This window comes from Heloderma suspectum, chromosome 1, assembly GCF_057233095.1.
Source record: "Heloderma suspectum isolate Gila_16-S chromosome 1, 16-S_ref, whole genome shotgun sequence".
In the NCBI taxonomy this organism is placed as follows: domain Eukaryota; kingdom Metazoa; phylum Chordata; class Lepidosauria; order Squamata; family Helodermatidae; genus Heloderma; species Heloderma suspectum.
In genome coordinates this window covers 364,314,361-364,342,191 of record NC_139458.1, presented here as the reverse complement: position 1 = coordinate 364,342,191, position 27,831 = coordinate 364,314,361, and the positions used below count along the sequence as shown (strand labels likewise).

The 27,831-nt window shown below is 41.0% G+C and overlaps 1 protein-coding gene and 1 long non-coding RNA gene across 3 annotated transcripts in view; one reads left to right on the top strand and one right to left on the bottom strand.

Moving 5' to 3' along the window:
- Positions 1-5,621, top strand: part of LOC146359796 (uncharacterized) — a 22,301-nt gene extending 16,680 nt beyond the window's left edge. Inside the window, exon 4 of the long non-coding RNA XR_014786775.1 lies at positions 4,929-5,621. This is a non-coding gene — a long non-coding RNA (uncharacterized LOC146359796). The remainder of the gene's footprint in view (positions 1-4,928) is intronic.
- On the bottom strand, positions 2,012-27,831 carry TSNAX (translin associated factor X). 2 transcript variants are annotated; one of them, XR_014786774.1, is made up of 7 exons: positions 27,673-27,831; positions 24,303-24,404; positions 23,724-23,838; positions 21,016-21,146; positions 8,294-8,415; positions 2,324-4,672; positions 2,012-2,210 (listed from the first exon to the last, which is right to left on the bottom strand). XR_014786774.1 is itself a non-coding variant. In XM_084828132.1 (6 exons), the coding sequence occupies exons 1-6, from the start codon at positions 27,686-27,688 to the stop codon at positions 4,295-4,297; spliced, it is 864 nt and encodes a 287-aa protein (XP_084684258.1). In that variant the 5' UTR covers positions 27,689-27,831; the 3' UTR covers positions 2,193-4,294. The 2 variants fall into 2 exon arrangements, 1 of the variants encoding a protein (XP_084684258.1); XM_084828132.1 differs by having other exon boundaries at positions 2,193-4,672.

Here is a 27,831-nt window from a genome sequence, read left to right as displayed (position 1 = left end):
TGTGAAGCAAGGAATATGTTACTCTGATTTCATCTCCTGATTGTAGCTGTTCTCATTCCAACAAAAAACACTGTGGCATGTTACAGTAAGCCAACAATATGTGTTGCTTGCTTCATTAAACTGATAGCACTCCTAAACTAAGAGAGCTCCATCACTCCATAGGACCTGATTTACTCCAAAGGAAACTACTTTCAATATGCAGAACTTTATGACAACAGCTGATGCAAGGCAGCCTTTGCAGAACATCTCTTTTAATGACGCTTTGGTTTTGGCCCAACACCAAGCATATGACTGACACCAAACTTAAAACCGGCTAAGAAATAGACATCCTGCCATTGATTGTTTTATGGGTAAATGTCACTTTCCCAAATATCCACAGCAATCGTGCAAATACACTTAACTTTTTGCAACCTGTATTTCCTTGGAAATAAAGGCCAAACAAGATGAGATGTTGGTGATTCTTGACTGGACCTCCCATCTCTTCATTTATTTTAAACCACACAACCAGACCAGGGTGGGGTGCTCCAAATTGAATCAGAATAACAATGCCAAAGGTTGAGTTAACCCTTTCCCCTTATGCCATTTCCCAAAAGTAAAATTCTTCCCACACGCCTCGCTAGAAAAAAACTTATTTTACCCCATTACAGAAAACTGGTCAGGGAGTTTCCAGCTGGTATTAAAATGCAGATCTAATAGCAGCTGACAATCTAAATGTGAAATAAAATTAAACTGGAGCAAATTTATAAACACAAGAACAAAAAAGCCGCCCCTTCCCCCTGCATCTGTTCTTGCCCAGTCAAAGCTTTCTTTCCCTGTCCAAGCCTAAATCTCTTCACCTGAAGTATTTCCTTTTATTATTAGTGGGAATAGCAATTGGGAGAGGGACAACTGAAGGAGGAACTGTGCTGCCAGGGTCAGCATCATCAGGAGAGGCAATCCAGGTTCTAGTCCACACTCTGCTATCAAGCTCCCTGGGTGACTTTGGGCCAGTCACTGACTCTCAGCCTACCCTACTTCACAGGGCTGTTGTAAGGATAAACTGAAGAGGAGGAAGAGCCGCCTTGGGTTCCTTGCAAGAGGAAAAAAGTGGGATATAAACATAATAAAACAATAAACATCTTACTAGAGGGCTCTCAAAACCTGGAGCAGCACTGTTTACTGCAGTACCATAATGCAACCTTCCCGAACCTGGCGTCATCCAGATGTTTTGGACTACAACTCCCAATTTTCCTGATCACTGGTCATGCTGGCTGGGGATGGTGGGAGATGATGTCCAAAACAACTGGCGGGCACCAAGTTGGGGAAGGCTGTCTTAATCAACATACGTGGGACAGAATCTGCAAGTACACGTTGCCCCTACTTTTTTCTCCAAAAACAGCAAGACATTACAGCTGTACAGGAATCTTTGAATGACTGTGCTCATCAGTCACTCAACAGAAGTCTGAAAGTTAATAATTAGTCTCTGTCTAGACCAGTGGGACACAGACAATAGAACGGGATCTACTGATAGATCTCTAGGTGATCTGAAGTAGATTGGCAAGGATTTCCTGCTCCCAACTGTTTAACAGTAACAATGACTCCCACTGACCCTCCCTAAATTATACTGCTGAAATGTAGAAAGTTTGGGGTAACTAGGAATAGATTATTATGTGGAAGGTCCATTCATTTCTGGTACTCAAAAACAAATTTCTATGCTTCTGGCTCCATTTGGTGGGTGCTGAGGCTCTAGAAAAAACAAAGTAGATCCCACAAGCCTAATGTTTGCCCGCCCCTGGGCTAGACAACAGATTTGTCTCTTTAAAAACCACAACTGCATTTTAAACAAGCTTTCTACCATTATCAGATCAGACAGAAGCTTTTGCTTAATGCCACCTCCAACAGAAACCTCTTTGTCCATGGAAGATTACATGGTCACACTTCTGAGAAACAAGCAAATTGCAAATGACTCCTGTGATCTTGGTAAATTGAGCTGAAGCCACGAGCGCTCAGAAAAACTCTGAGACTAGAAACTCAAATTAATGAATCTCTGAAAGTTCTGTTTTATTTGTTCTGTAATAAATTCACCTTGCTGCAAGAGGGCAAGTGTCAGGGCAAATCATTCCTTTAATTAAAGCCTAGAAGTTCGTGAACATCTTTGTGCTGTCCTGTCAGATGTAATCGATAACAAATAACCAGCATTCTTTACAAGGAGGTTCTTTTAGGGCGCAATCCTATGCATGGTTAGATAGAAAAAAAGTCCTACAACTCCCCAGCATGCCATGCTGGCTGGGGAATGCTGGGAGTTATAGGACTTCTTTCGGTCTAAACATGCATAGGATTGCGCTCTATGTTTATTGTATAAAAAGATGTAGAAACACCAATGCCATTACATTCAACAATGGGCAAAACCCCCACATTTTTCTTTAAACATCTACTACATGGGAAAAACTTGTGCTGGTTATCACAGACAAATAATTGTTCTCATCATATCATGCATATGAAAGTAGACCATGCAATGCTAACAGAGTAAGTGAGCATGAAGGAGGCAGGGAAGACCTAGCATTTTTATGTGTAATGGATGAGCCTTGTTCCGCAACATTTATATTAACATATTTTTAATGTAGTTATCTTCCATTTCCCTCCACAATAGAATGGCTTGGATCCCAAATTGCTATACTGTTTGCACACAGGCGTGGTAATTTCTGCTGATTTCCCTTCCATCTGCATCCCCCTTTCAACTTATCCCAGATCATTCCCAAGGTTTTCCAATCCTCAGGAGCAGATTTTCAGGGGACACAGGGGGCTGTAGAGGGAAGGGGGAGGCAGGAAAGTAGTGTAACTCCTTTCTGCTCATGGAAGGGAAGTAAATGGAAGGGAAGTAAATAATCAAGAAGAGAGATTAAGAAGCATTCTTAATCTGAAACAAAAGATTCACTGAACTCAGGCACTATTGGTATCATACTCTTCCGAAGAAGAGTATGTACAGGCCTGAGTACATGCCTTACACATACTGGCTAGTTCTTTTTCATTTTGTCTTTCAAATATTTTTCTTATTTTTTTCTCTCAAACGTGCTGGACCAAATCCTTCCTTGATTTATCTCCATTCAGCCTCACTTGGATTTCTGTGTATTTAAAAGATTTTTCCTACATTATGAAAGTATTATTAGTCCACATAAATCAAAATACATTGAAGATTGTGTATGTAAATTGTTATATATGCACATACACAGGGAAGCAGCTCCCCAGCATTTGAACATGCTGGACCATCATACTGCAAACCACATTTGGAAATAACTCAGCTTCCTGTATAGACGTGATCTTGGTAATTTGGCAGCATGTGAAGCAGCAACCCTTAGGAGCATGAACTGGTCATAAGCACTAATGGCATCTTAGATGAAAAGTTGTCAATAAGCATTCTCCAATAAACCTTATTGCAGTTATAATTTAGCTACAATGTTTAATGTACTTTTTAATGTAAGGACCAATTAAATCTTCATTTCTTAAAAGATACCGTTACTGTTAAATGGCATCTCTAGAAGTAAACTGGACTGTAAGTCTATGAATCAGAAGTATATTTTAATACTGTGTGCATGCTGATTTTACTCAGATCTTTGAGAACCTGCTTCCGTTGCAAACATAAAATGTGCTAAACTTTTACAGGTTTTCCAGTCTTGTTTTGCTTGGCTCCATTTTCAAGTTCTTGAATATAAACTGAGCAACAGAAAGCCAGTATTAAGACAGGATGTTCAAACAGATGTATTAAAGGCCCAAAAGAATAAGGAATAAGCTTAGTTTGTTAGCTTCTCCAGGGTGTATTTCCCCCTCAACCAAATGCTTTCTATTTTTTAAAAATCCCTTGCAATTCAGTGTGCTGATTCTAGTACCACAACTTCCTGTCTCTGACTCATCACAGACATAGATTGTTGAGGTAATGAAACTCAAACAAAGAAAAATGTTACAACATTGAGCATGCTATGTACTATGGGTCTTCACTGATACCTGATCTGAGTGACCAAGACAGGTAGAAGTGGGTCCGCAACTCTAAAATAGAGAATATAAGCTGTGACATTTGTGGCACTAAACAGCAACCCACCCACCCACCCCGCAGTTCATTGCTGGGATTCTTAAGCCATTATGCAAGAACTATTTTGGGATACAAATTATCCTGCTTCTTCAGCTGACCCTAAAACATGACTAGGTTTAAAAGAAACATGGATACTTCTAAAACTTCTAATAAGCAAATCCTAAGAATGGAAATGCTTTATTTTCATTCTACAGTCCCTGCCCCTTTTGGATCATGAGGTTTCCAGGTGTTTTAGGAGAGCCCATCTTCTTGGTCAATTATTTCTGTTTTACTGGAGAACACATCAGCTAGCATATGCTTTGGTATCTCAGACCCCCTGACTTTCAACGTGTAGCAGGCATTCTCCACTTTAGCCAGACTCTGTTTCAAGGTATAGAGTTTTTTAGAAACTTCATAAGGTCCAGTGTTGCCAATGTAGGAAAAGCCATCATAAATCTGACGCAGGAACTGGCTCAGCTCAAATGGGGTATCTATGTCACCGTTGCCAACACTGCTGATGCACATCCGCATCAGCTCTCCAGTTAGATCAGCCACTCCCAGGAGGTAATCTACAGGAGTCACTTTCAAGTTCCAAGTGTGGTGCTGCTTATTGGGACAATCAGAAGACAGCTAGCAACAAAACAGAGTAGAACATATAGCTTAGAACACAGGGAAATTGCAATTTGTTAAAGACTAAGACAGACAACCAATTCAAAAGAAATATTTTTAGAAACAAAATGGTCTTGCTTTTGAACCATCTACTGCATGGCTATAATTGATGTAAGTCTTCCAGTTTTTTATTTAGTTAGGCAGTATTAATCTCTATCTTGTGCCTTTTTATAAATGGCTTAACTTTAATAGGGTTCTCTACCTTTTTTCCTAGCAGGTCTCCTGTGTCTTCAATGGTTGCACAATCTGCATGACTTCATCTCCATGCCAGGAAAAGCATCACCTTTTTACCTGTCATGCAGCTGTTAAGGCAATGGAGCTCAACAGAAAAAAAAAGTTGGCACCCCCACCTGATATTTTCAGGAGGCCTTCATTCAGTCTCCGAGCCTAGATATTTTTAAAAAGGAAAAAAAATATACTGTATCTTACACTTACATGGGGCTTACAGTGGCCTCCCATCCAGGTCCTCATCTGAGCAATACTATGTCAGTCTTAAACTACGGGGATTTGCTAATACATAACTGTATCCGAACATTCCGTGAGTGGAAGGCCACTCCCACAGTGGGACTTGGCCACTCCTCCACCCCCACTGAAAGCCTCTTTTGGAGGCTGGTGGACCCTTAGGAAAGGTGTGTGGGATATCACTGAAAAGTGGGTGAAGACAGCTGGCATGAGTGGAGCTCCTGCTCCACAAACTGCCCCTGCCCAATTCTGCCCTCCTATACTTTATGTGAAATGATATGTATAATATATAAAAGGAAGAGCTGTTTTTCTTCTGCTATTTGTGTAGTCCTGAAATTATAACACCTCAAACTGAGACTACATTTTACTGAGCTGTAAATATCTGAAGTGGTTTTCTTCAGAAGGTATTTGGGCTTACAAAAATAAATTATCTGATTTCTGTCTAAGTAATCATTTGTCATGAGTCATTTGTGACAACACAGCCAGTATGCCACTTATTCTAGTAGGAGTCCTTGTCAACAGCTAAAACGGAATAAACATTATGATTAATGGTTTGAGTTAAGCATGACCATTTTGAAAACATCAAGATCTTAAAACATCAGGGTCTGAGAGAATACAGTGTGCTCTATCTTGTACCTATGATTCAATTCCAGCTTTTTTCCACAGGACACTGAAGCACATCCTTCCCAGCCCACTGAAAATCCTCTTTAGATACCATCCCTTGCTACCCTCGAACTTTTCATATTTCCACAAATGTTCAAGCATATATTCGGAGTTTTAAGGGCTGCAAAGCTGCTATATATTTTCACAGATGAATGCTGCAATTCTCTAGATGTTTAATTCAACACCATCTGTTTCTACACATTAATCACTGAATCATGGAATGCTGGCTCATGTGGTACAAACAGCAGAAAGTTTGATAAACCCTTGTTAAACAACAGTTGGCTGTTATCATAGCTCTGATTTTATATCCTTCTGGTTACTGTTTTAGCAAAAACTTTCACTTCACAGAAATCAGTTTGGTTATTAGAGCAAATGACACTTAGGACACAATCCTATGCATGTTTAGACAGAAAGAAGCCCTGCAACTCCCAGCATTCCCCAGCTAGCCATGCTGGCTGGGGAATGCTGGGAGTTGTAGGGCTTCTTTCTGTCTAAACATGCATAGGATTGTGCCCTTAGTGGCTCAATTCTGACAGTCAGTTTTCTTCCCAAATACACTACTGAATTGCACCAGTTATTTTGCTTTTCAAATCATTGACAAAGATAGTGCTGATAAAGAATATATTTATACAATTCTTCTGCAATCGGAGCACACATGCTACAGTTCATGTCAATTAAGTTCTCAAAACATTCAGACCACAACCACTTATTTAGAACAGCAAATATAGCAGCTTTATATTCCACTCAGAGGGAGAGAAAGATGATCAGGCAACATTTTGGCTACAAAATATTCTACATGAGGCAAGAGAAAAATGAAAACAATTATAGTCAGTTGTTAAGAGACACAAGGCAGGCAATGATAAACTACAGATGAGCTCTAGCATACTTCCACATATCAAATTAACTCACAGAAAACTTTAATGGCAGAAAGGTCATGCAGTGGAAAAATCATAAACTGTGATTGAAGGCTGAGCAACAGAACAGATTACACTGTATGTCATCATCCTCCCACAACAGTTCACTTTTTCTTTAATCAGACTCTATTTAACATGACTGTAAAAAGGCAATAGAAAAAGCCTAAGCCTCACCCACTCTCACATGACATACTCTACACAGGGGCATCTTACTGAACCAAGGAAAGGTGAGACTGAAGTGCAAATGAGTTTGCATGAGATGGAAACTCGGGATATCTCTCGCTGGGGAAGATGCCAACGTGTCTTGAGGTGCATGAGACTGAAAGTGGCAGGATCTGGTTGGCAGGAAACCTGCAGTTTCAAGGACAGAGTCATCTAATTCTTAAGGAATGGGAGTGGGTGAGTTAAGCACTGTTTGGGCCAGTCCTTCAGCAGAGAAGAGGTAAAGACACATGGTTCATAAGCCAGTAATTTGCCAATTTTGAGCCCTTGGGGGAAAACTATTAGTAGCTTTGGTCTAACAGAGTGCACCCATGCTCTAGGCTGCTTACTACTTGGGAGTACTTTATCCTAGCACTGGTCTGAAGTATTGATTGGTAAGTTCACTGATGAGGCCAAAAAAGTGGACAGAAAGGGAGGAAAAATAGCTGCTGCAACATTCAGTGGGCTGGCAAAATGGAATTTATATTTGGGGAATGCAGGGGGGGGCGGTGCATTTCAAATTCCCGGTAACAAAAAAAGTTTCCCCACTTTTCTTAACACATTGTGCCACCATGGCAACTTCCAGCAGAACTCCTATCACACCGCAGAGCCACTTCTCCCCATAATACCTCCGTGGAAGGATGCTACACCATGGCAGCATTATGGGGGAAACTAGCCCTAGAGCATGCTATAAGCTGCACTGCCAAAGAAAAGGGTGGGGGGGAGATGCTATTAGGAATTCAAAACCTACCCCCCCATGTAGATCAATTTTTGACAGCCCACCCCTGAAACTGGGCAAAAGTGCTCCCCAGTTTGCAGCAAGAGGATGGGGCTCCTTATTTTATCAGCAATCCTTTAAGGCAGTCCTTTAGCATTCCCCTTTTATAAATGATGACATAAATTTGTGAGACTGGAGCACTCAGCAACACCTTGAATCAAATGAGATTTGAATCCAGACCCTGTAATCCTGAGGCCTGAGCATGCCCTTAAGACACCGCACGTTCTGTGCCCTTACCAAAAGAAAGTGGTATTTTTGTTTCATTTTTCATTACTGGACATCAAATGTATTAAGAGGCTATAGAAAAAGGGTGGTAAAATACCCAAATATCGTTTTTTAGATTTTGTATAACGCTTTCATAAATCTATACGAATATGCTGCATTAGAATGTCATATTCAGTACTAGAAAACAAAAGCCTGTTCTCTGAAAGGAAGAGAAAGAGAGAACTCCATATTAAATGAGAAGGAAATACCACATAGTGGACACATTTTCTGTTAAACACAAAAGTGATTAAATTGTAGTTCATGAACACATCAACAAGTATTTGTTGATATTATTTCTACCTTTGTTTCTTCGTCTTTAACTTCTGTAAATATCAGCTGTCTATTGATCTCCTCTATGCTAATTAATGACCGGGTTTTGATAAAATACTGGAAGGAGACAGCTTCCACATATTCCTGAAGACCTGGTTAAAATGAGAAAAAAATAAAAACAAAAGCGAGACTTCACTGTAATCATTCACAATCTGTCATAATGATTTAAATAATATTTTAATAGTATCTGCGTGGAGAAAGTGAATTCTGGAACCAAAAACAGAATTATGGATGAACATCAAAATGGCCCTGCTTTCCATCTCTCTCTCGCCAATGCCACATGACAGATTATGCTATTTATAGTCAGTGGGTTTTACACTGTCATCACTACTGTTTTACATTGCCTTGATTTATATTCAAAATACAATCCCATGGCTATGATATGTGCAGACAATATTGTACACTACATTAATAACTGGGAGTTACAAGGAGCATGTGGCCAGACTGTTGACCGGGGCCAGTTACAGGGAGCACATAACTCCCTTGTATAGCAGCTTGATGGTTATGACCTATAGTCTTATACAGCTTGGGATCAAGCTGCCTGAAAGACTCACTTCTCCCATATGAGACTGCCTGGCTCTTAAGATCTTCTTCTGAAGAGGCCCTTCCTTCGAGACCACTGCCTTCAGAGGCGTATTTGGTGGCATCCTGAGAGAGGGGCTTTCTGGTGGCTGCTCCCAGGCTATGGTACTCCCTCCTAAGGGAGCCTAGGTTCACTCCCTCTCTGCTGCCCTTCAGCCATCAGGCAAATACTGCTTTATTCAAGAAGGCCTTCGGGCTGTAAGTGGGTCTGTTGGGTTGGGTGCTGTTTTTTATTTAGTAATTATATTTTTATTGTACTTTAATGTATTTTGTAGTTTTAATCAATTTTAATTATGCCTGTAAGCTACCTTGAGTGCCATCTTTTGGTAGAAAGGCAGGGTACAAATAAATAAATAAATAAATAAATAAATAAATAAATAAATAAATAAATAGCTCAGTTTCTCCCACTGCTTTATCAAATTGCTTTGCTAACCATGCATTAACTACTGCAATTCACTCTATGTGGGGCTGTCTTTGAAGATGTTCGGAATACTGCAGCTTACCTATATGCTTCCACATACAATTCAAATAGCTGGTTGTAGATCATCTACATGGTCTACAGCCTGTATACTTTAGGAAGCACATCCTTCCACATGTTCCTCTCTTGTCCCTCAGATGCATGGGTCAAGCACTGTGAGGGAACAGAGCCGTGCATTCTCCATGGTGACACCTAGGCATTGCAGTATCTTCCCAATGAATGTGCATTTAGCCACCTCTCGGTAGGTGCTTCAGAACCTGAAGGTGCTGGTAAAAACATGAGACTCAAAGCTGTTTTGAGCTGGCTTAAAGCAGATTTGGTTTCTTTTTTCTACTGAGGTTTTAAGGATATTTTTATGGCTATGTTTCAGTTGTAGTGATTAATATGTTAAAACTGTTTTACTGCAGGGACCCCCTTTTTTTTAAGGCTCTTCCAGCCATACTAATAAAAACAAAAATGTATTGGAGTCAAAGTTAGCATGATCTATGGAGTTTCAGATACAGAGTCCATGAGGCCAAAAAGAGAAAAGCAACAGTAATGGCAAAAGAACAGACATCCAATTAAAAAATGAGAAGAAAACATAGGTAAGCTACTTGTACTTTTGGGCTCTTGATCACATAAACATTCTGCTCTGTGGCCCTTAGGTTAGGAACTTGGGCCACTCCAGACAAAATTAAGTTTATTTCATTTGTTCTTGAAAGGAGACATTTCGTTAACTCAGTCTTGGTATCTCATAGAATCATAGAGTAGTAGGGTTGGAAGGGGCCTACAAGGCCATCGAGTCCAACCCCCTGCTCAATGCAGGAATCCAAGTCAGAGCATCCCTGACAGATGGCTGTCCAGCCTCGTCTTGAAGGCCTCCAGTGTGGGAGAGCCCACCACCTCCCCAGGTAATTGGTTCCATTGTCGTATTGCTCTTACAGTCAGGAAGTTTTTCCTGATGTTCAGCCGGAATCTGGCTTCCTGTAACTTGAGCCCATTATTCCGTGTCCTGCACTCTGGGATGATCAAGAAGAGATCCTGGCCTTCTTCTCTGTGACAACCTTTCAAGTACTTGAAGAGCGCTATCATATCTCCCCTCAGTCTTCTCTTCTCAAGGCTAAACATGCCCAGTTCTTTCAGTCTCTCTTCATAGGGCTTTGTTTCCAGTCCCCTGATCAACTTTGTTGCCCTCCTCTGAACCCTCTCCAGTTTGTCTGCATCCTTCTTCAAGTGTGCTGCCCAGAACTGGACACAGTACTCCAGATGAGGCCTAACCAGTGCTGAGTAGAGGGGAACTAGTACTTCCCGGGATTTGGAAGCTATGCTTCTATGAATGCAGCCCAAAAGAGCATTTGCCTTTTTTGCAGCCACATCACATTGTTGGCTCATATTCAGCTTGTGACCGACAACAATTCCAAGATCCTTCTCGCTTGTAGTGTTGTTGAGCCACATATCCCCCATTTTCTAACTGTGCATTTGGTTTCTTTTTCTTTATATTGCATATAAGTGTACAGAGGGTGGTTACTCAGTCCTGCTGCTCCAGGTGCCCCCCTCCATTTATCTGAAGACATACTTTGCATCTTCAAACTGGGACTCCTTCATAGGCTAGATTACATTTTACTGTAGTTTAGTAACTGCCTTGATCCCTTCAAAATAGAAAAAGGCATGATACTAATTGAATTAAAAATTCAGTTTTCATGACCCAAACACAGGAGTTCTAGACTTTAATGACCATTAACTGTGTTTTCCTCATTACAATCAAATATGCTTGACATGAGATACGTGCCTTTTAGACGTCCTCCACAAAAAGCAGCTTGCAAATGACATTTAAGATGACCCCAAGACCTTGACATAAGGTGTTTTTAATAAGCAGGTGAAAGGATGTTTAAATATATTATATTGTAACTTAATGGAAGGACATCCGTTACTTTCAGCAAATAATCCCCAAGGTGAAAAAAAATCCATCCCATTTCAGTATTCCATCCAACAATACCTTCCTTCTCCTGCTCTCAGTTTTGGGCTGTTTCCAAGAAAAGAATTACTTAAGGATCATGCTGCCAGTAAGGGAATAGTTTATAAGGCTGCTTTTGTGTAGTTTGTTTTCCCTAAGTGAACATTGGGAAGCCCAATTAAAAATCCATGATTGCATCTGCCAGCACTTCCTCAAATGTTTAGACAGGATAGAAGAACAGTAGAGAGATGTTGACATTTTGTCTTAGAAGCAAGAGAACCTTCAATATCCATCCAAAGACCCATCCAAAGAGTTATGGAGACGTTACTTTGATAGTTTTCAACAACTCTCTTCTACTCGCTCATATCAAGCTTAATCATTATACTCTATATGCACAGCACAGAACTACAGTGCCTTGCATAAGGACTTTTCCACATTTTGTTGTGTTACAACCTGTAATTAAAATGGATTTAATTGGCATTTTTACCATTTGATTTACACAACATACTTCACACTTTGAAAGTGCAAAATATTTTTTATTGTGGCACAAAAGTTAAACAAAAACGAATTGGCATTTGTTGGTTGTGGAAGTATTCACCCCCGAGTCAATACTTGGCAGAAGCACCTTTGGCAGCAATTACAACTGTGCGTCTTTTGGGGTAAGTCTCTACCAGCTTTGCACATCTGGATCCTATGATTTTTGTCCATTCTTCTTGGCAAATTGCTCAAGCTCTGTCAGGTTGGACAGGGACCGTTGGTGAACAGCAATTTTCAAGTCTTGCCATAGATTCTCACTCAGATTGAGCTCTGGCCTTTGGCTGGGCCATTCTAAGACATTCAGGTTCTTGTTTTTGAACCACTCCACTGTCACTTTGGCTGTGTGTTTAGGGTTATTGTCCTGCTGGAAGGTGAACCTCCACCGCAGTCCCAGGTCCTTTGCAGACTGAAACAGGCTTTCCTCTAGAATTGCCCTGTATTTGGCTCCATCCACCTAGCCCTCAATCCCGATCAGTTTCCTAGTCCCTCCCAAACATCCCCACAACATGATGCTGCCACCACGCTTCAAAGTGGGGATGGAGTTCTCGAGGCGATAAGAACTGTTGGCTTTGTGCCACATATAGGGTTTTGCAGTAAGGCCAAAAAGTTCAATGTTGGTATCATCAGACCAGAGAACCTTTTACCATGTTTGCTGTGTGTCGCACATGCCTTTCAGCAAAATCCAAACGGGATTTGATATGGGTTTTTTACAGCAATGCCTTTGTTCTCACCACTCTTCCATAAAGCCCAGCTTTGTGGAGCATCCAGCTGATAGTTGTCCCACGGAGAGCTTCCTCATCTCAGCTATGGATCTCTCCAGTTCCTTCAGTTACCACTGGTCTCTTGGTTGCTTCTCTGACTAATGCCCTTCTTACCCAGTCACTGAGTTTTGGTGGACAGCCTTCTCTCTCGGAGATGTTCATAGTTTGGGATATTTTTTTATAACCCAACCCTGATTGGTGCTTCTCCAGAACTTTATCCTGGATTTCTTTTGATAGCTCTTTGGTTTTCATGATGCTATTTGTTTAGATATGTTCTCCAACAAACTCTGGGGCCTTCCAGAAACAGGTATATTTAACCTGAGATCACATGACACTTGAATTGCACACAGGTGGGCTCCATTCAACTAATTATGGGACTTCTGAAGGCAGTTGGTTGCACCAAAGCTTATTTAGGGGTGTCACAGCAAAGGGGCTGAATATGTATGAAACCAAGCCTTTTCAGTTTATTTGTAAATCATTTTGTAAAATATGTAATTTTTCCCCCACTTTGACATTATGGATTATTTTGTGTAGATCAGTGACAAGAAATCCTAATTAAATCCATTTTAGTTCCAGGTTGTAACACAACAAAATGTGGAAATGTCAAAGGGGGGGGGGGAATACTTATGCAAGGCACAGTAACATGCAGTGTTCTTAATGCTTCAAATAGAGTATATGAAGTTCTGGAAGAAACCAACCCATTCAAACATGCCTGCATTTTAATTACCTTGGACCCAATGACTTTAATGAGACTGAAGAAAAGTTAAATGCAACTATGCTGTCATAAGTGAACTGAATCACACCCATAAACCTACAAGCTACACATTACTCTTACACACACAGTCTCTCTCCCTCCCCCACTCTCTCATTCATATATATATATATATATATATATATATAATCACTAGTGAAAATTGACTAATTAAGCCCATCCACTTTTGGAAGGACAAAGAAGTCAATAGGATTGTGGGGTAGGGGAGTATAGGAAACCCAATAATGGCATGGCTGTGTTTGCACGTCTTGGACCTTCACAGGACCCTAAACAACTTGTACCATAAAGGAGGCCCTCAAAACAGTCCTGACAAACAGGGAAGGGCTCAAGTAGTAGAGGAAGGATCTAATATTTAAAATGTGGCAATTAGTTTTTGCCTCCCCTACTGCATTTTTCTCATGTAATCTATTCCTTTGAACTAGTTACCACCTCAGTCTTTTGTTGCTTGCTTTCCTTAACAAATGTCTTACTTGTTTAAAGATAGATAAAAATGATTTTTGGAATTATTTTAATTTATTTATAGTTATATTAAATGTTCTTTAAAGATAATGTTCAAGTAATCTTGCTTACTATTCTAATTTCATAATTCCTATACATCCTAAGGCAGTATCCAATGCTGCTGTGCTAGCACAACCACAAACTAGCTGAAACTACTGTTTCTGGAATGGGACAAGTCCGTGGAGCTTGTGGAAGGGACTTGTCCCATTCTGGAAGTGGTAATTTAGGCTAGTTTCTTGCTGCACTAGCAGTAGTTCCTGCTAGCGCAAGGTGTTTAGAGATGGCGGGTTGCCAGCAATGGATAATGCCACTGTAGTGCAGGAACCATGTGGACTGTTTCCAGAGCGGTAACCCTGTTTCAATTCAGGATGTCACTACTTGACCCAAGGAAACTGAAGCAGATCTGATGGTAACCAATGAAGAGGTTAATTGAAACCCAAGTAATTTCAAAGAACCAAACTAGAATCTACCAGGTCTAGGCTTAGCCCACTTCTAATATAAAAAAATGCACAACTATCCCAGAAAAAAACCTAACTGATGCCAGGGTAAGTTACTTAAAAGTAATCTGTGCAGAAGAACATTAGATTGCTGAAGGAACTAATCAGGAAACTGCATTCCCACTTTTACAATCTTATCTCTTGTCTCAAAAACAGCAAAGAGATGAACTTATTTAATTTTTCAGGTACATCCTGTTCCTGTGTCTTAGTTTTGCGCTGCAATCCAATGACTTTAAATACACACACACACACACACACTTCTTCCCTTTCATGAATTTAAAAAGGTTTTGTTCTGTAGTAAGTCTTTTGTAGTTACCTGCTACTGCTTCTGCCTCATTACCAGTTAATTCCTAGGCTATGGCTGCTGTATACATACTGCTAAGAAAATCTGTATACAGAAGACACACTTGTTTTTGTAGTTGTTCGACTGGGTTTGGACAACATGCAGCAGGCGGGATTGGACTTCAGGTGGGCTAGATTTGGTGTGGTAGTATAGATACTAAATTCAGCTAGGGTCAGGATGAGTAATGGAAGTATATAAGGAAAAGGAATGTGCCTCTTCCTTGTTCACCAACAATTATATGTATTTATCAGCACGTAAACAGCCATAGCTATTACCATATGATTCAGCTCATGAATAATTTTTTCTCATTGTGTGGGTCCAAGTTACTGCATTCTTTTTAGCTAGTTTATCACTTATGGAAAGCACATTTAACAGTTTGGTGATATGCTTACAGCCAATGACGATACAAATAGAAATGTAATGATATGCACAAGACAAGCAGCTATGTCTCACTTTGATGGTGTTCTAATCCAGTGTTCCAGGAACATTAACTTGCAACTCTAAGATTTACTTTAAGAATCTCTTTACGCCTGAACCGTCCCCCTCACTCCAACACTATGTCTACAACCACCTCTCTGATATTTCTGCTTGGATGCTACATCATTGTCTTAAATCCAGTGACTGGGTTCGGACGACATGCCGTGGCTCATCGTGGGTTGTTTAACCCAGGATGAGCTGCGGTGCCCACAGGCATCAAATTGCACATGCAGCCCCTGCTTGGGGGCTGTCATGTTGTGTGAACCCAGCAAGCATGGGTTTTGTGAGGGTTAAGCAACCCTCACATAACCCTAAAATAGAGTATGGGTTATGTAAGGGTTGTTTAATCCTCGTGTAACCCACGCTTGCCAGGTTTGCATGACACAACAACCCCCGAGTGGGGGTTGCATATTCAAAATGGTGGCTGCACGTGTCCTGCATGCACCGTGGTGTTAATTAGCAACTGTGGGCTGTTGGGTTGGGCCAACAGCCCCAGTATGTCCAAGACTGAACTCCCCATCTTTCCTCTCAAGCCCTCTTCTCCGGCACACTTTTCTAATCAATCAACTACAATACCATCCACCCTGTTGAGCAGGCATGAAACCTTGGCTTTTTCTTTGACACCACTATCCTTTGTTCTCCATATTCAACCAACAGCCAAGTGCTGTAGCTCCTATATTTACAACATCACGAAAATATGGCCTTTCATCTCTGTGCCCTTGGCAAAAACTCTGGAACATACTTTGGTCACTCCTTGCTTGGACTACTGCAACCTTCTTTTCTCTAGTCTTTTGATGACTCATCTTGATCTACTCAGGTCCATCCAGCACTCTGCTGACAAAATCATTCACTCTAATCATTCTATACACCACCTTAAATCCATCCAGTGGCTTTGTGTCCACTCCCACACCCAGCACAAGCGGTGCTTCCCTTCAAAGTCATCCATGGCCTGCCACTTCCCATCTCTCTGCACTTATATACCAATACATCCCTGCCAGTGTTCTTCACTCCTCCAGTTCCACCATCCTCTGAAGGTCTCCTTTTACTAAAAAGACCCAGCCCTTTCTCCCTTACTGCTCCATATGGTTAGAACTGCTTTCTAGAATACCTGTGTGATACCATCTCACTTGCTTAATTCAAATCCCTCTGCAAAACCCATCTTTTCTGTGAAGCCTTTGGCACAACCCCCTGGTTCCCACGCCCGACTGTAACTCAGCCTAAGCACACACAACTGAGAGAACCACATTGCTTCCCATTTTACCTGTGCCTCCAGTTTCACCCCTTTTCTCTATCATTTCTCCTACAACAGATTTTAGACTGTAAGTACCTGGGGGCAGGGATTAGGGATGTAGCAAAAATTTGTTTCGTTTGCATTTTAATGCAAGCCAACCTAATTTGCACTTCCTGAACTAATACATGAAACAGAACACAATTAACACTTGGTTTTCACAGTTCTCTGAATTTTGTGATGCAGTTCTCAGATTTTTAAAAAATGTACAAAAATATGTACATTAGGAAAAATAGCATACAAAAAGGCATATTTTAGGGGAAAGTATTTGCAAAACATGAGGGGAAAGTGCATATTAAAATACATACAAAATGCCTATAAATTTTCATGTGGATTTTCTAAACAAACATTTGCAAACTCATGCAGAAAGAGGATAGACTGAGCCTGTGCTTGAAAAAAATGCAACATTACATAGCATGATACAGATTTGCCCACCCCAAGCAGGGACCTGTATTCTGTAATGAACACTGATGGAGGGTTCATGACAGTGTACCATGAACACTGATGGTGGTACATACATAACAGTGAAGTACTAAACTACAAGACTGACAGTGACTAAGGCTGCAATCCTACGCACGCTTAGTAGAAAACAACACCTTCTGAACTTAGTGGGATTTTCTTCCAAGTAAACATGCAAAGGGATTCAAGTCATGGAATAGTCATCTGACCTTAACTGCTCTCACCTCATATCTTTACTCGCACACCAAATTTCATGCTAGGGGCTCATATATGAAGAAAGGTTTAGATGCAAAAGATCCTGTTTCAATGCAAGCACTGAACTGAATGAACTCTGACAATTCTCCTAGTCCGACCACTGCACAATTCTATGAATGTCATTATCCCGAGTTTGTCAAATATGCAAATTCTGACAAAGCGCAATTGGAATAAGGATGATATTTATCGATATTTTACCCCTCGGATCCAAAGTCAGTCTTCTGCTTTCCTAGCACTTCTTCAGTTTTCAAGACTAATTTGTCATATCATCAAAACTTTTCCTATATACCATAAATCAGGAGACAGAAGTTCTATATTACAAGTGTTTCAACTTCAAAAGTAATCACAAAAGGACAATATTTGTAACAATGTGCAGGATTAGCTTTAAAACCCCTAGTTATTTCAGTATCTCTTTGTTTGCTTGTTTAATCATCCCTTGGGACAATCTGTACTGTTAAGAAACGTGTAGAAAACAGACATCATTTTTGTTATTCAATTATTAGTACCATACTCAGCTTTTGAGCTCATATGAGTATCCTTTGGGGAAATGTTTTGCGTGCCATTAGCACTATTCTTAATGAGGGAAGCATGAAACTTCTTTAGTGCTCTGCCAGAATTGTTTTATCTTTAAGCCAAAAGAACAACGGCTTGGAGTAACCCCAAAAAAAGCATTTCACAATTACAAATGGCAAACAATATTCGCAAGACTCATACATGAAGCACTTCTATTTATAGATATACATTTATTACACCAAACACAGGCACATCTCCAACAGGTTTGTGTGTTTATTTGTTTTAAATGGAACCATTTCTGCAACTACATATTTTTAAAGCATTTTCCATGGGAAGGCTGATTTGGGTTCCCTTGAACTATTTTAAAGGGATATGTGGGGGAAGGGGAGAAAAGGATATTTCAAATCTGGCTTCAGGCCAGTGGACAACATTTTTAGGAAGTCTGAGGCTATTTAGACAACCTTCTTTTGAGATATAAATCTAGGGTTTCTATTTTACTTTATAAAATGCTTCTCTTGAGAATATCAATAAGTTTCTGTGTTTACATATAGTTACTCTGATTAAGAAATAGAATACATACGTGAAGAGAACATATTTTAATATTGTTAAGTAAATAGTTAAACTCTGCAATACTTCAATGGTTCTATTGGATATTCTATTCTGCATAACAAATAATGACAGAACCATGCCATTCATTCCTTTCCAAAACACACACTGGGAGATTAATCCTTAGGTGTCATGAACTGCTCCGAAAAAGATCTTCCAGACATTTGGAATGAGACTGACCTTGTCCATCAACACAGTAACTTCTCAATGTTTTCTCCCTGCCTTTCCTTGATTTTCCAAGTAAATAAAGTCTTTGAAGAAGTAAGGTCAATAACTCAGGCACAGATGGTGAGAAACTGAGCCAAAACCAGAACACAATGTAAACGTAAAGCCTATTTAGTTGATTATACTGTGATGGGGTAGCTTCCATTATGCAACCCTGAGCATTAAGTATATGCTTCTGGAATTCATTTTAAGTGTATCCATCGTTTTAGTCCTTGCTAGCACTTCATGCTTTCTCTTTGCTATCAAAAATATATAGGTTCATCTTACCTATTGCCTTTTATGTTTCAGCCCAACATCTGAAGCATAGAAGGTAACTGATAAAGATGGGGCTGAATATATGCTACTTTGATAGCTTTTGACAAGTAGCGGGCGCGGGGCGGCAAGGGGACCAGATCAGCCCCTTAGAAAAATCCTCCTTAAATTTAGAGGTTTGGGATTTAACCTTGGGGGTCCCCCCGCCCCCGTTCCAGTCAGGGTCATGATCAGAGCAGGGAGGGAGACTTGGCAGCAGGCAAGATGGTTCTGCCACCAAGTCTCCTGGGCTACTGGGCAGAGGCGGGTGCAGGACTGAGGGGGAGAACACCCCAGAGTAAGCCTGATCATCTTTGGGGCTCACCATGGGTTATTCTGAACACAACTCACACTGTGTGGCTTATTCCGCAGGGTAGGCTGTTGTGATCTGCGAACTTGGCCACTGAAAACTCATCTATTTACTCCTGCTTTTTTTGTTCATGGTCCTTCCTGCCTGTTCTTGTTTGACATCTGGCATGTTATATCTCTTCCCGCCAAGTTCCCTTTCTCTCACGTGCCCTGTTTTATTAAGACTCTAAGCCTGGCACCATAACCTTGTCCCTTTTAATTTTTGTCTAGTGCTTAGTGTAGTGATAGAGTAATACAAGTAGAATTATGATGTTAGAATTTACCTGCAGAGCTGTTCTGGGTGGAAATGGATTATGCCCCTAGTCTTCCTATTTAGCAATTGATTTATCATTACCCACCTTGGCCCAGCTGTAATAAAATGTCACAGGTAAAATCTCTCTTTTGAGCTAACTAGAAAGCCACATATGAAACAGCATCTAAAGTGAAGGTGTCAATGGCTGAAATCCAATGCAGTTTTTTCCGCTGACGGAACTACTTCTGTCAGTGAAACCAAGAGAGGGACGATTCCCGCTCCCCTCTGCAGTGATGGTAATGGACACTGTAAATGCTTCAGAAAGGGAACAGAAGAATTCCAAAACGTAAGGAAGTGGGCATCAGGCAACTTTAAAAATTACCTCTCAATTTTGATGTTTTGCTAACACCCTCTTGCCCCTGCCCTTCCTTTCTTGGGAAAGACAGCAGAAGATATGATTGCACTGCAGTTCTAGGAATCTCTGTACAATGCAAACTTCATCATGTTATGAAGGTGGGATATAAATGTAATTAATGAAAGAAAGAATCCGGCTTTTGCCCAGCATGGAACCAGTATCACTTTTGTGGTCTAGGAGCGAGGAAGATTTTCAATTAGAGCTCAACACAGACGTACTACCATGTTAATGCTGCTCTGTTACAGGGTAACAGCATTACTCTGTTAATGCTATTCTGATATGTTGCATCAGAACCTGTTTCAGCAAGTTGATACAGCATTTCCCCAACTTCTGTAAGAACATCTGAAGAACCTTGTGAAGATTCCAAGTGTGGTATTACAAAGGTTATAATCTTATTTAGCCAAACATTCACATATTGGGAAATTTATTTTCTGCTGCTGAAGATGAAACTGTGCAATGCCCTAGAGCTCTCTTCTTTATGCTCTAACCTTTTCATGAAGGCAGTGGGACAGGTTATGTGAAGTGTTGGTATAAGGTATTATCAGTATACAGATGCACTCAGCTATACCATTCTTTTTCCACCAGTGAAGCAGCAGCAATCTTGGAACTTTACAGAGACTTAACCAAGGTGACCTGGTCAATTATTATATACTGGACACCTATAAGATCTGGCGGTCTACAAAAATACAAATACAAAAGAAACCACAATCCCCATACTGAATATGCAAGAACCCCAAGGATTTTCATTCATTTGTGGTTCAGAAGCCCCCCACACCAGAATCACCAAACTGGTTAAGTCCTGCTGAACCACCGTGAATGTTCACATAAACCACTTGTATACATACAAGTTCCTCTTCTGTGTCAAGTCAATGTCAACCACCACCAACACAAAGGAAGTATTATTAAATGAACTGCTAAGTAACAAATTACACAAAAAATGTTCCCACTGAACTCTGTACAATCCAAGGTCTGTCCTTAGTCCTGTACAATTTACATATCCAAATATTCTAAGAGAATCAACAGTACATTAACTAATAATCCATTGGGAACAGACTGAAGGACTGATGTCCACACGTCAAATTATATAATAAAATTAGACCAAATTAAATATCTTGAGTTGCACCTGATCTCAGTTTTGCTTGCTTTATTTCTTATACATACCTGGAGAGATGGCTCTATGGTACTGATACATATCCTCTCCCATCAATTCTTGTGCTACTTGCTTTATTTTCTGTCTCACAACATCTAGTTTGGCCTCAGATTCTGTTAGTATTTCCTCCCCATTGGGAGCACTGTGATCACAGAATACAAATCAAATCAGAAAGTGGTTGCTGTTGGAACATCAGCAAAGAGGCCAAGTTAATATACATATCACCTACAAACTATTCTATGTTCAACTAGCTTGTTTAAAACACATGTTGTAACAGGTCTGGATTTAAAATTTATTCTTCTAAAGTCCTGATGAAAGTACCTGAACTTCAAAGTGTCTATAGATATATATTCATGTCTCCCTAAAGCAGAGATGAAAAATTTGGGGGGCATATTCAAGATCAATATAAATTAAATACTGTATTACCTATTTCAGCTACTATTTTATACTCACCATCATGATAGTTCAACTGGTAAGAGGTGATTCTAAACAATATTTACATTTTAACAGCAGAAAGCAACTGTTATCCCAAAATATTAATCCAATCTTGAGAATGCATCCCTGATCATCACAAAGACCATACCAGAAATCTAATCCTAGAGAATGGAATGGGCATCGCTCTATTTCTGAAGTTCAGAGGTGAGTGCTGGCACCATCAACAAACAAAAGGCAGGTATCTACAGGGATGGGGGGGGGAGTTCCAAGGTTTGTAGAAGTACAAAAAATCTTTAGAAAAACAAACCAAAAGAACCCATTGAAAAATGAGGGTGCTCAGTGGCCAAAGAATGCTGTTTGACTATCGTGGGAGGGTGGGGTGAAAAACTGGGAATGGAGTATTGTGGAGGAGAGCATGGCTGGCTGGCTGGAACAGCAAACAGAAGTAATCCGCACTGCAACATTTTGCTGAAGGTTCCACTTGTAACTGTTTTTATAACTGATATGTCAGATATCAAATTAGAAATCTGAAGTTATTATTAAAAAAAATTGGAATTTGTCCAGAAAATAGGCACATTAATCTGCTGTAGCAAATAAATAAATAACTCTTGCGACTTCTTAAAGACTAGCAGATATATTGCAACATAAGCTTTTGTAGCAGCAACAACTTTGTAGAACCAACTTTGGCAGGTGCAACAAGCAAAACAGAATCTAGCCCACAAAAACACATGTCATCTGAAAAATGTTAGCCATATATTTACAGCACAGTATTCCAGGCAGTTCAAAACAGTGTGTAAGGAGGCAGGTTATAAAATAAGTAATAAAAAATTACATTTCAGCAGAGTCAACTGATGGGGCTCCTTTGAAAAAAAATGTTTACTGTGACAAACATAGGAGCTCTGTTACAAAAACACAAGGAGGAAAATATGGTGATATCTCTCAGATTTTCACACAAGTTCTTATTTGTCTAGACTTCTCAGTACTGTCATCTGTGCAGCTACATCAGCAGCTGCAATTACTAGTGCATCAGTGTGGCTAAAGAACTGGTGTTCATTTCTAATATAATCGCCACATTGTCTAACAATGTTTGTAAGCTAGTCTAGACAGTACTGTTAAAGCTGTCAACAGCTACCACTACTCACAGCAGCACGAAATAGACTAGGATGATAGAAAGAAAATGTTTCTAGGCAAAGCCTAGTATTTGTAGTGGCATGCAGTTAACTACTTCATGCACATATTCTTTTCTATATTTGCTTGAAAGATCACAGACTTCTCAAAGGGCGGCGTAGTGCAATGCTCTAATCTCTTACTGTGGCAAAGCTTGATTTGTAACAGTCAGGAAGCAGAGCTCCACCTTCTTTTATAGATGATTTTTCAGGTACTGTGGCCTACCTGCTAGCAGAGAAGTCCCAAACTGCACACATACTGAAAGAGTATATCGCCAAAGTGAATAACAACTTCAACAGGAACCCTGAAGCAACAATGGTGGCAAGTACATACTGTATCACACACCGGCATATTTGATAGGGCAGTGAATAGAGCACAGACTCATAGATACATATACCCTATTGTCGTAGACTTTTGGCTTCTCTTGGTATCACCCTTAAAAGGGATTCCTGGATAGTGCAGGATCCTCCCGCCCCACCCCACCAGTTCTTTGATCTGAATGCCCCCAAGATTTGTGAGATCTGTTATCCAAATTAGTTTTTCCATCAACTTTGTTAGAATGAGTTTCCCCAAGGTTAGGAGTCTTTATTTTTTTAAGCAAAATGACGTCAGCTTGTGAAAACTGTGCTAGTTTAAGTGCAGCAATGAAATGAGATGTTCTATTCATACAGTAAAAACAAGAACAATTATTAAGACTTAGGTTAGGCAACAGAGAACAGGACTCCTGTACTTTTAACAGTTGCATGGAAGTGAAAAGTTCCATTTCCTCACCTCTGCACAACAAGACACTTGCTCAAACTCCTAATTTTATGCCAACTACTAAAGAAACAGGAAGCCTTGGGTTGAATCCAGCACTGTCATTCCCCGACTGAACTGCTTTCGTCAGTGGAACTGGGGGAGGGGAGACCCTCTGCGTACCCTCAGGCTCTGATCCAGAGGGCTGCAAAACCCTCTGGATCAGATTTTCAGGCAATATAGAGGAAGCTATGGCTGGGAGGAGAAAGTCTCCTTGTACTAGTGGATTTCCAACACTGGATTTAACCCCATACCTTCTACATATCTGATCACTGTACAAGGCATATATCAAGAAAATGAAAAAACTAACTCAGGTACCCACCTGGTAATCCTATGCAGTAAGAATATGGTCCTTTTACTTTCAATAGTTATATCACGGCTAAGTTTTACAAGCCTCTCGTATTTATCATGTCTTGTGTCAAGCTCTAGCTGAAACGCTGAAGAGAACAGAATGCAGATGCACAGGTCATTCAAGTATATGCTGAAAATATCTCAAAGGAACTTCTGCCAAGTTAGAGCCAACAAACTAGCATAGAATCATAGAATAGTAGGGTTGGAAGGGGCCTACAAGGCCATCGAGTCCAACCCCCTGCTCAATGCAGGAATCCAAGTCAGAGCATCGACTTATGCAAGTCAGAGCATCGGCTAGCAAGAGGGACATATTTTAATGGGCCTGTATTTAAAATACTAAATGTGAACATACAAATTATACAAAACTATTCTTTAACACAGATGTTCAAAAGCAAACTTGATTTGTTCTGTGGAACCAACAAGGCTACTGAGACCAGTCCTAATTATTGCCTTTAACAGAGCAAACTACTTTAGCATCCTGAGGAACTGTATTGAGAAAAGGCTGCTAATATGTATGTGTGAATCACCCCTCAGGCCTTTAAATACTTACATTTGAAGGACATAATCACAGGAGAAGAAGAATTAATGCTGTCTTTTTCCTCTCTTCGATGACCATGAGGAAAATTGTCATGCTTCCTTTTTCTGAAACCACCTGTTCCCAGAAAATATGAAAGAAAACCAGTGAGAATTAAATGTTATCAAATTGTATTATATTTACCAAGGAACCAGAGGGACACCAATTTTGTCTGCCAAACCTCCATCAAACTTGAACCAAGGGGGAAGGGTGGGGTCTTGAACTTCTGAGACACTCTGTGTATCTCCAAAGCCCAGTGCAACAGTCTAGGGCAGGGGTGAGGAACTTGTGATCCTTCAGATGTTGTTGGGCTACAACTGCTCTCATCCCTGACCACTAGCCATGCTGGCTGGGGCTGATGAGACTTAGAGTCTAGCAACATCTGGAGGGCCACAGCTTCCCCACCCCTAGTTTAGGGGCAAGGCCCCACCTGCCTCCCTTGCTCCAGGTAGATTATGCCAGGACTCATTCCTGCATCTTGAAGATGGGTTAGGTCCTGGAAATTTATTTGCCCTTCTTCAGGCTTTAGAACAGGGTAGGTAACCTCACCTAACTACAAGGTGTGCTTACCAGCAGCAAACACACTTGTGAACCTCTATCAAAGGTAATAGTACTTATTATTACACTTACAGCCAAAGCTAAATATCATATCATGATCATTTTAAGAAACTAAAAAACAGCCACCAGTTCCACTCATTTTTTGCATGGCATATAGAATTTAGCCTGCTGGCCTAAAAATGCTGGATCTCATGGAGTGGGCTGGGTGCCAAATGAGCCACTGGCTCTTCACAGAGATACAGACAGGGCCAGCTCTAACATTACGTAGAGTGAGGTGGCCGACTCAGGCAGCTGATTTCAAGTGTCATGAAAGGGCAGCAAATAGTTTGTTATTTCATTACATTATTATTGTATTTTTACTGCCAGGGAATAGGACACCATTGCTGGTTTTTCTGTCTCAGGTGCCAAAATAACTTGACCAGCCTCCAGAATTATGCACCATGAGTTGGAGGGAGGGGGCACCATTTGCCCTCCAACTCAGGCAGCAAAATGTCTTGAAACAGCCCTGGATATAGAGCTTTGTTCTAGTTACCACTCTAGTAGCAAATACATTATTAGTACTTTTTGCTGGGATATTGATTTTATAATTTCTTACTCTTAACAATATATCCAGTACACATTACGTAGAAGACCTGACATTTTCAATGGGATCTATTCCCAATTAAGTGGGTAAACGACTGTGGTCTATGATCACAATCCTGTGGAGTTACTTGGGATTAAATGTCACTGAACTGGGTGGTATTTATTTCCCAGTATCATGACTGGGCCCAGACTGTAAAGACTGGCATAATTAGGAATACTCCTTCCCCTTGCTGCTATCCAGGGACAGGGTTCTGTTTCCCGTAAGTAAAGAGAAACCTAAGGGCCACTCTGCAGAATTATTAAAAAATACATTTTGAAATCAGAAAAGTATTCCCATAATGCCTCGTCCAGTGCCAATAGCACTATATCCTTTTCTTTTCCCACAGAAAGACAGAGTGGAAGCCTTACTGTGTAGATAGCCGTGCTGATGTTTTTATTCTCAACACACACCTGGATGAGTGCTCTAGTACTAGCTTGGCACTGTAGAAGACTAATAACTAGCAAAACATAAACAAAGATTCTGAAGAGGCAAAACAGTGCAAAAGGTAATAGAAGAGCTGTGCTATTCTTCAAACTAGCAAAGGTAAGTAGTCCAGGTAAGATACGGGGAAAACACAGGGTCGCTGAGGACATTAATGTTTGGGTGTGTTTGTAGTTCACAAAAAGGCAAGGGCATGGGAAGGGATAACCATACTGCTTGTCACCACTCATGTCACAAGGTCCAATAAAAACCAGCCGTACTCACACAGCCAACAATGCAATTGCAATTTTTAAAAAGCCGGGGCTATCTCAAGGTAGAGTTCCTTCTCCACAGGTAAAAATGCAACACTATGAAAATGTGATACCCTTACAATAGAAGTAAATCACAGATGGGTGATCCACACCATTTACAACAGATAGATAATAATACATATTGCTGCACTAAAAACCCATCACAAAGAAAGGTTTTGAGGACTTAAATGTCACAGGTGGCACCTCTGACATTTCATGGTCTTTTGGTCCACTGGTTGCCCTATACCTTTCTCTCTTTCTCTGTGTGTGTGCGCATGTGTCTGCATAAGGGTAACACTATGTTCTGCTGAAATGAGTTCTAGTCTATGAAAGCTTATAGCACAACAGCACAATCCAATACTATTCAGTCCCACTGCAGAATTAGGAGGCACTAAAAGCAGCATGAATTAAGCAGATTAACTCAAAACAACACTGGAAACAAAGCCCTATGAGGAAAGACTGAAAGAACTGGGCATGTTTAGCCTTGAGAAGACTGAAGGGAAATGTAATAGTACTTCAAGTACTTGAAAGGTTGTCACAGAGAGGAAGGCCAGGATCTCTTCTTGATCATCCCAGAGTGCAGAACATGGAATAATGGGCTCAAGTTATAGGAAGCCAGATTCCAGTTGAGCATCAGGAAAATCTTCCTGACTGTCAGAGCATTACAACAATGAAACCAATTTCCTAGGGAGGTGGCGGGCTCTCCCACACTGGAGGCCTTCAAGACGAGGCTGGACAGCCATCTGTCAGGGATGGTTTGACTTGGATTCCTGCACTGAGCAGGGGGTTAGACTCGATGGTCTTATAGGCCCCTTCCAACCCTACTATTGTATGCACACTGCATGTCACAGGCCCCATCACCAGTGAGGCACAGGAAAAATGGCAAGAGTGATCTGCCAATGAGAAAATCTAATCACTGCTACAGGTAAGAAGGGAAGAAACACCATTCAGGGTAAATACGCTCCCCGTTTTTTAAAAAGTAGGTTTTAGTCAGCTGTTTTATTATTTTGTCCATCACAAGGATGTTGAGAGACAATAAGGTTGCCGCCTTTTCTACCTAAATTCCAAGCACGTACACATCTACGTGATAGTTATTGCACTTGTTGGTTTTCCACCTATGTTTCTATACCGCTTCTTCTGCAGTAGAACGTGCTTCACCTATTGCATTTTTGGCTGCCACGCAGTTAGTTGTAAGAAGGCACAGGAGGCCTCCCGCGAAAAGGCAGAAATACGTGAAGGGAACAGTTAAGACACACAGCCGCTGAGGCATCGAAGGCGGGAAAATGACGCAAGGTGCGGGGGGGAGGGGGCGCGGAGGAGAAAGATTAAACCGACCAGGAAAGCTGGCCGGGACAGCCCCCTCCCCTCCCCGGACTCTCCCGCGCCCTCCCACCCCTTTCGACAAGGGCCGCCGCCGCCCTTCCCCGCGCGCCACCTTCTTTGCCGTTCATGTCGCCTGCGCTCGCGGCCCGGCCCGGGAGCGACACCCGCCGCTCCGCCCCTCTCGAACGCGGCGAGCGCCACGCGGAGCAGAAGCCGGACGCCACGAGCTCCCGCCCCGCCGAGCGGCTGCCCGCGCAACCCCCAGGCGGTC

What these genes read in the sequence shown, in the direction of transcription:
- TSNAX (XM_084828132.1), bottom strand. An exon ending in TGTGATTATGTCCTTCAAAT is followed by an intron (nt 23,839 to 24,302) that starts GTAAGTATTTAA and finishes TGTTCTCTTCAG; the next exon opens with CGTTTCAGCTAGAGCTTGAC. An exon ending in TTAAAGACGAAGAAACAAAG is followed by an intron (nt 4,673 to 8,293) that starts GTAGAAATAATA and finishes TTTTGTTGCTAG; the next exon opens with CTGTCTTCTGATTGTCCCAA.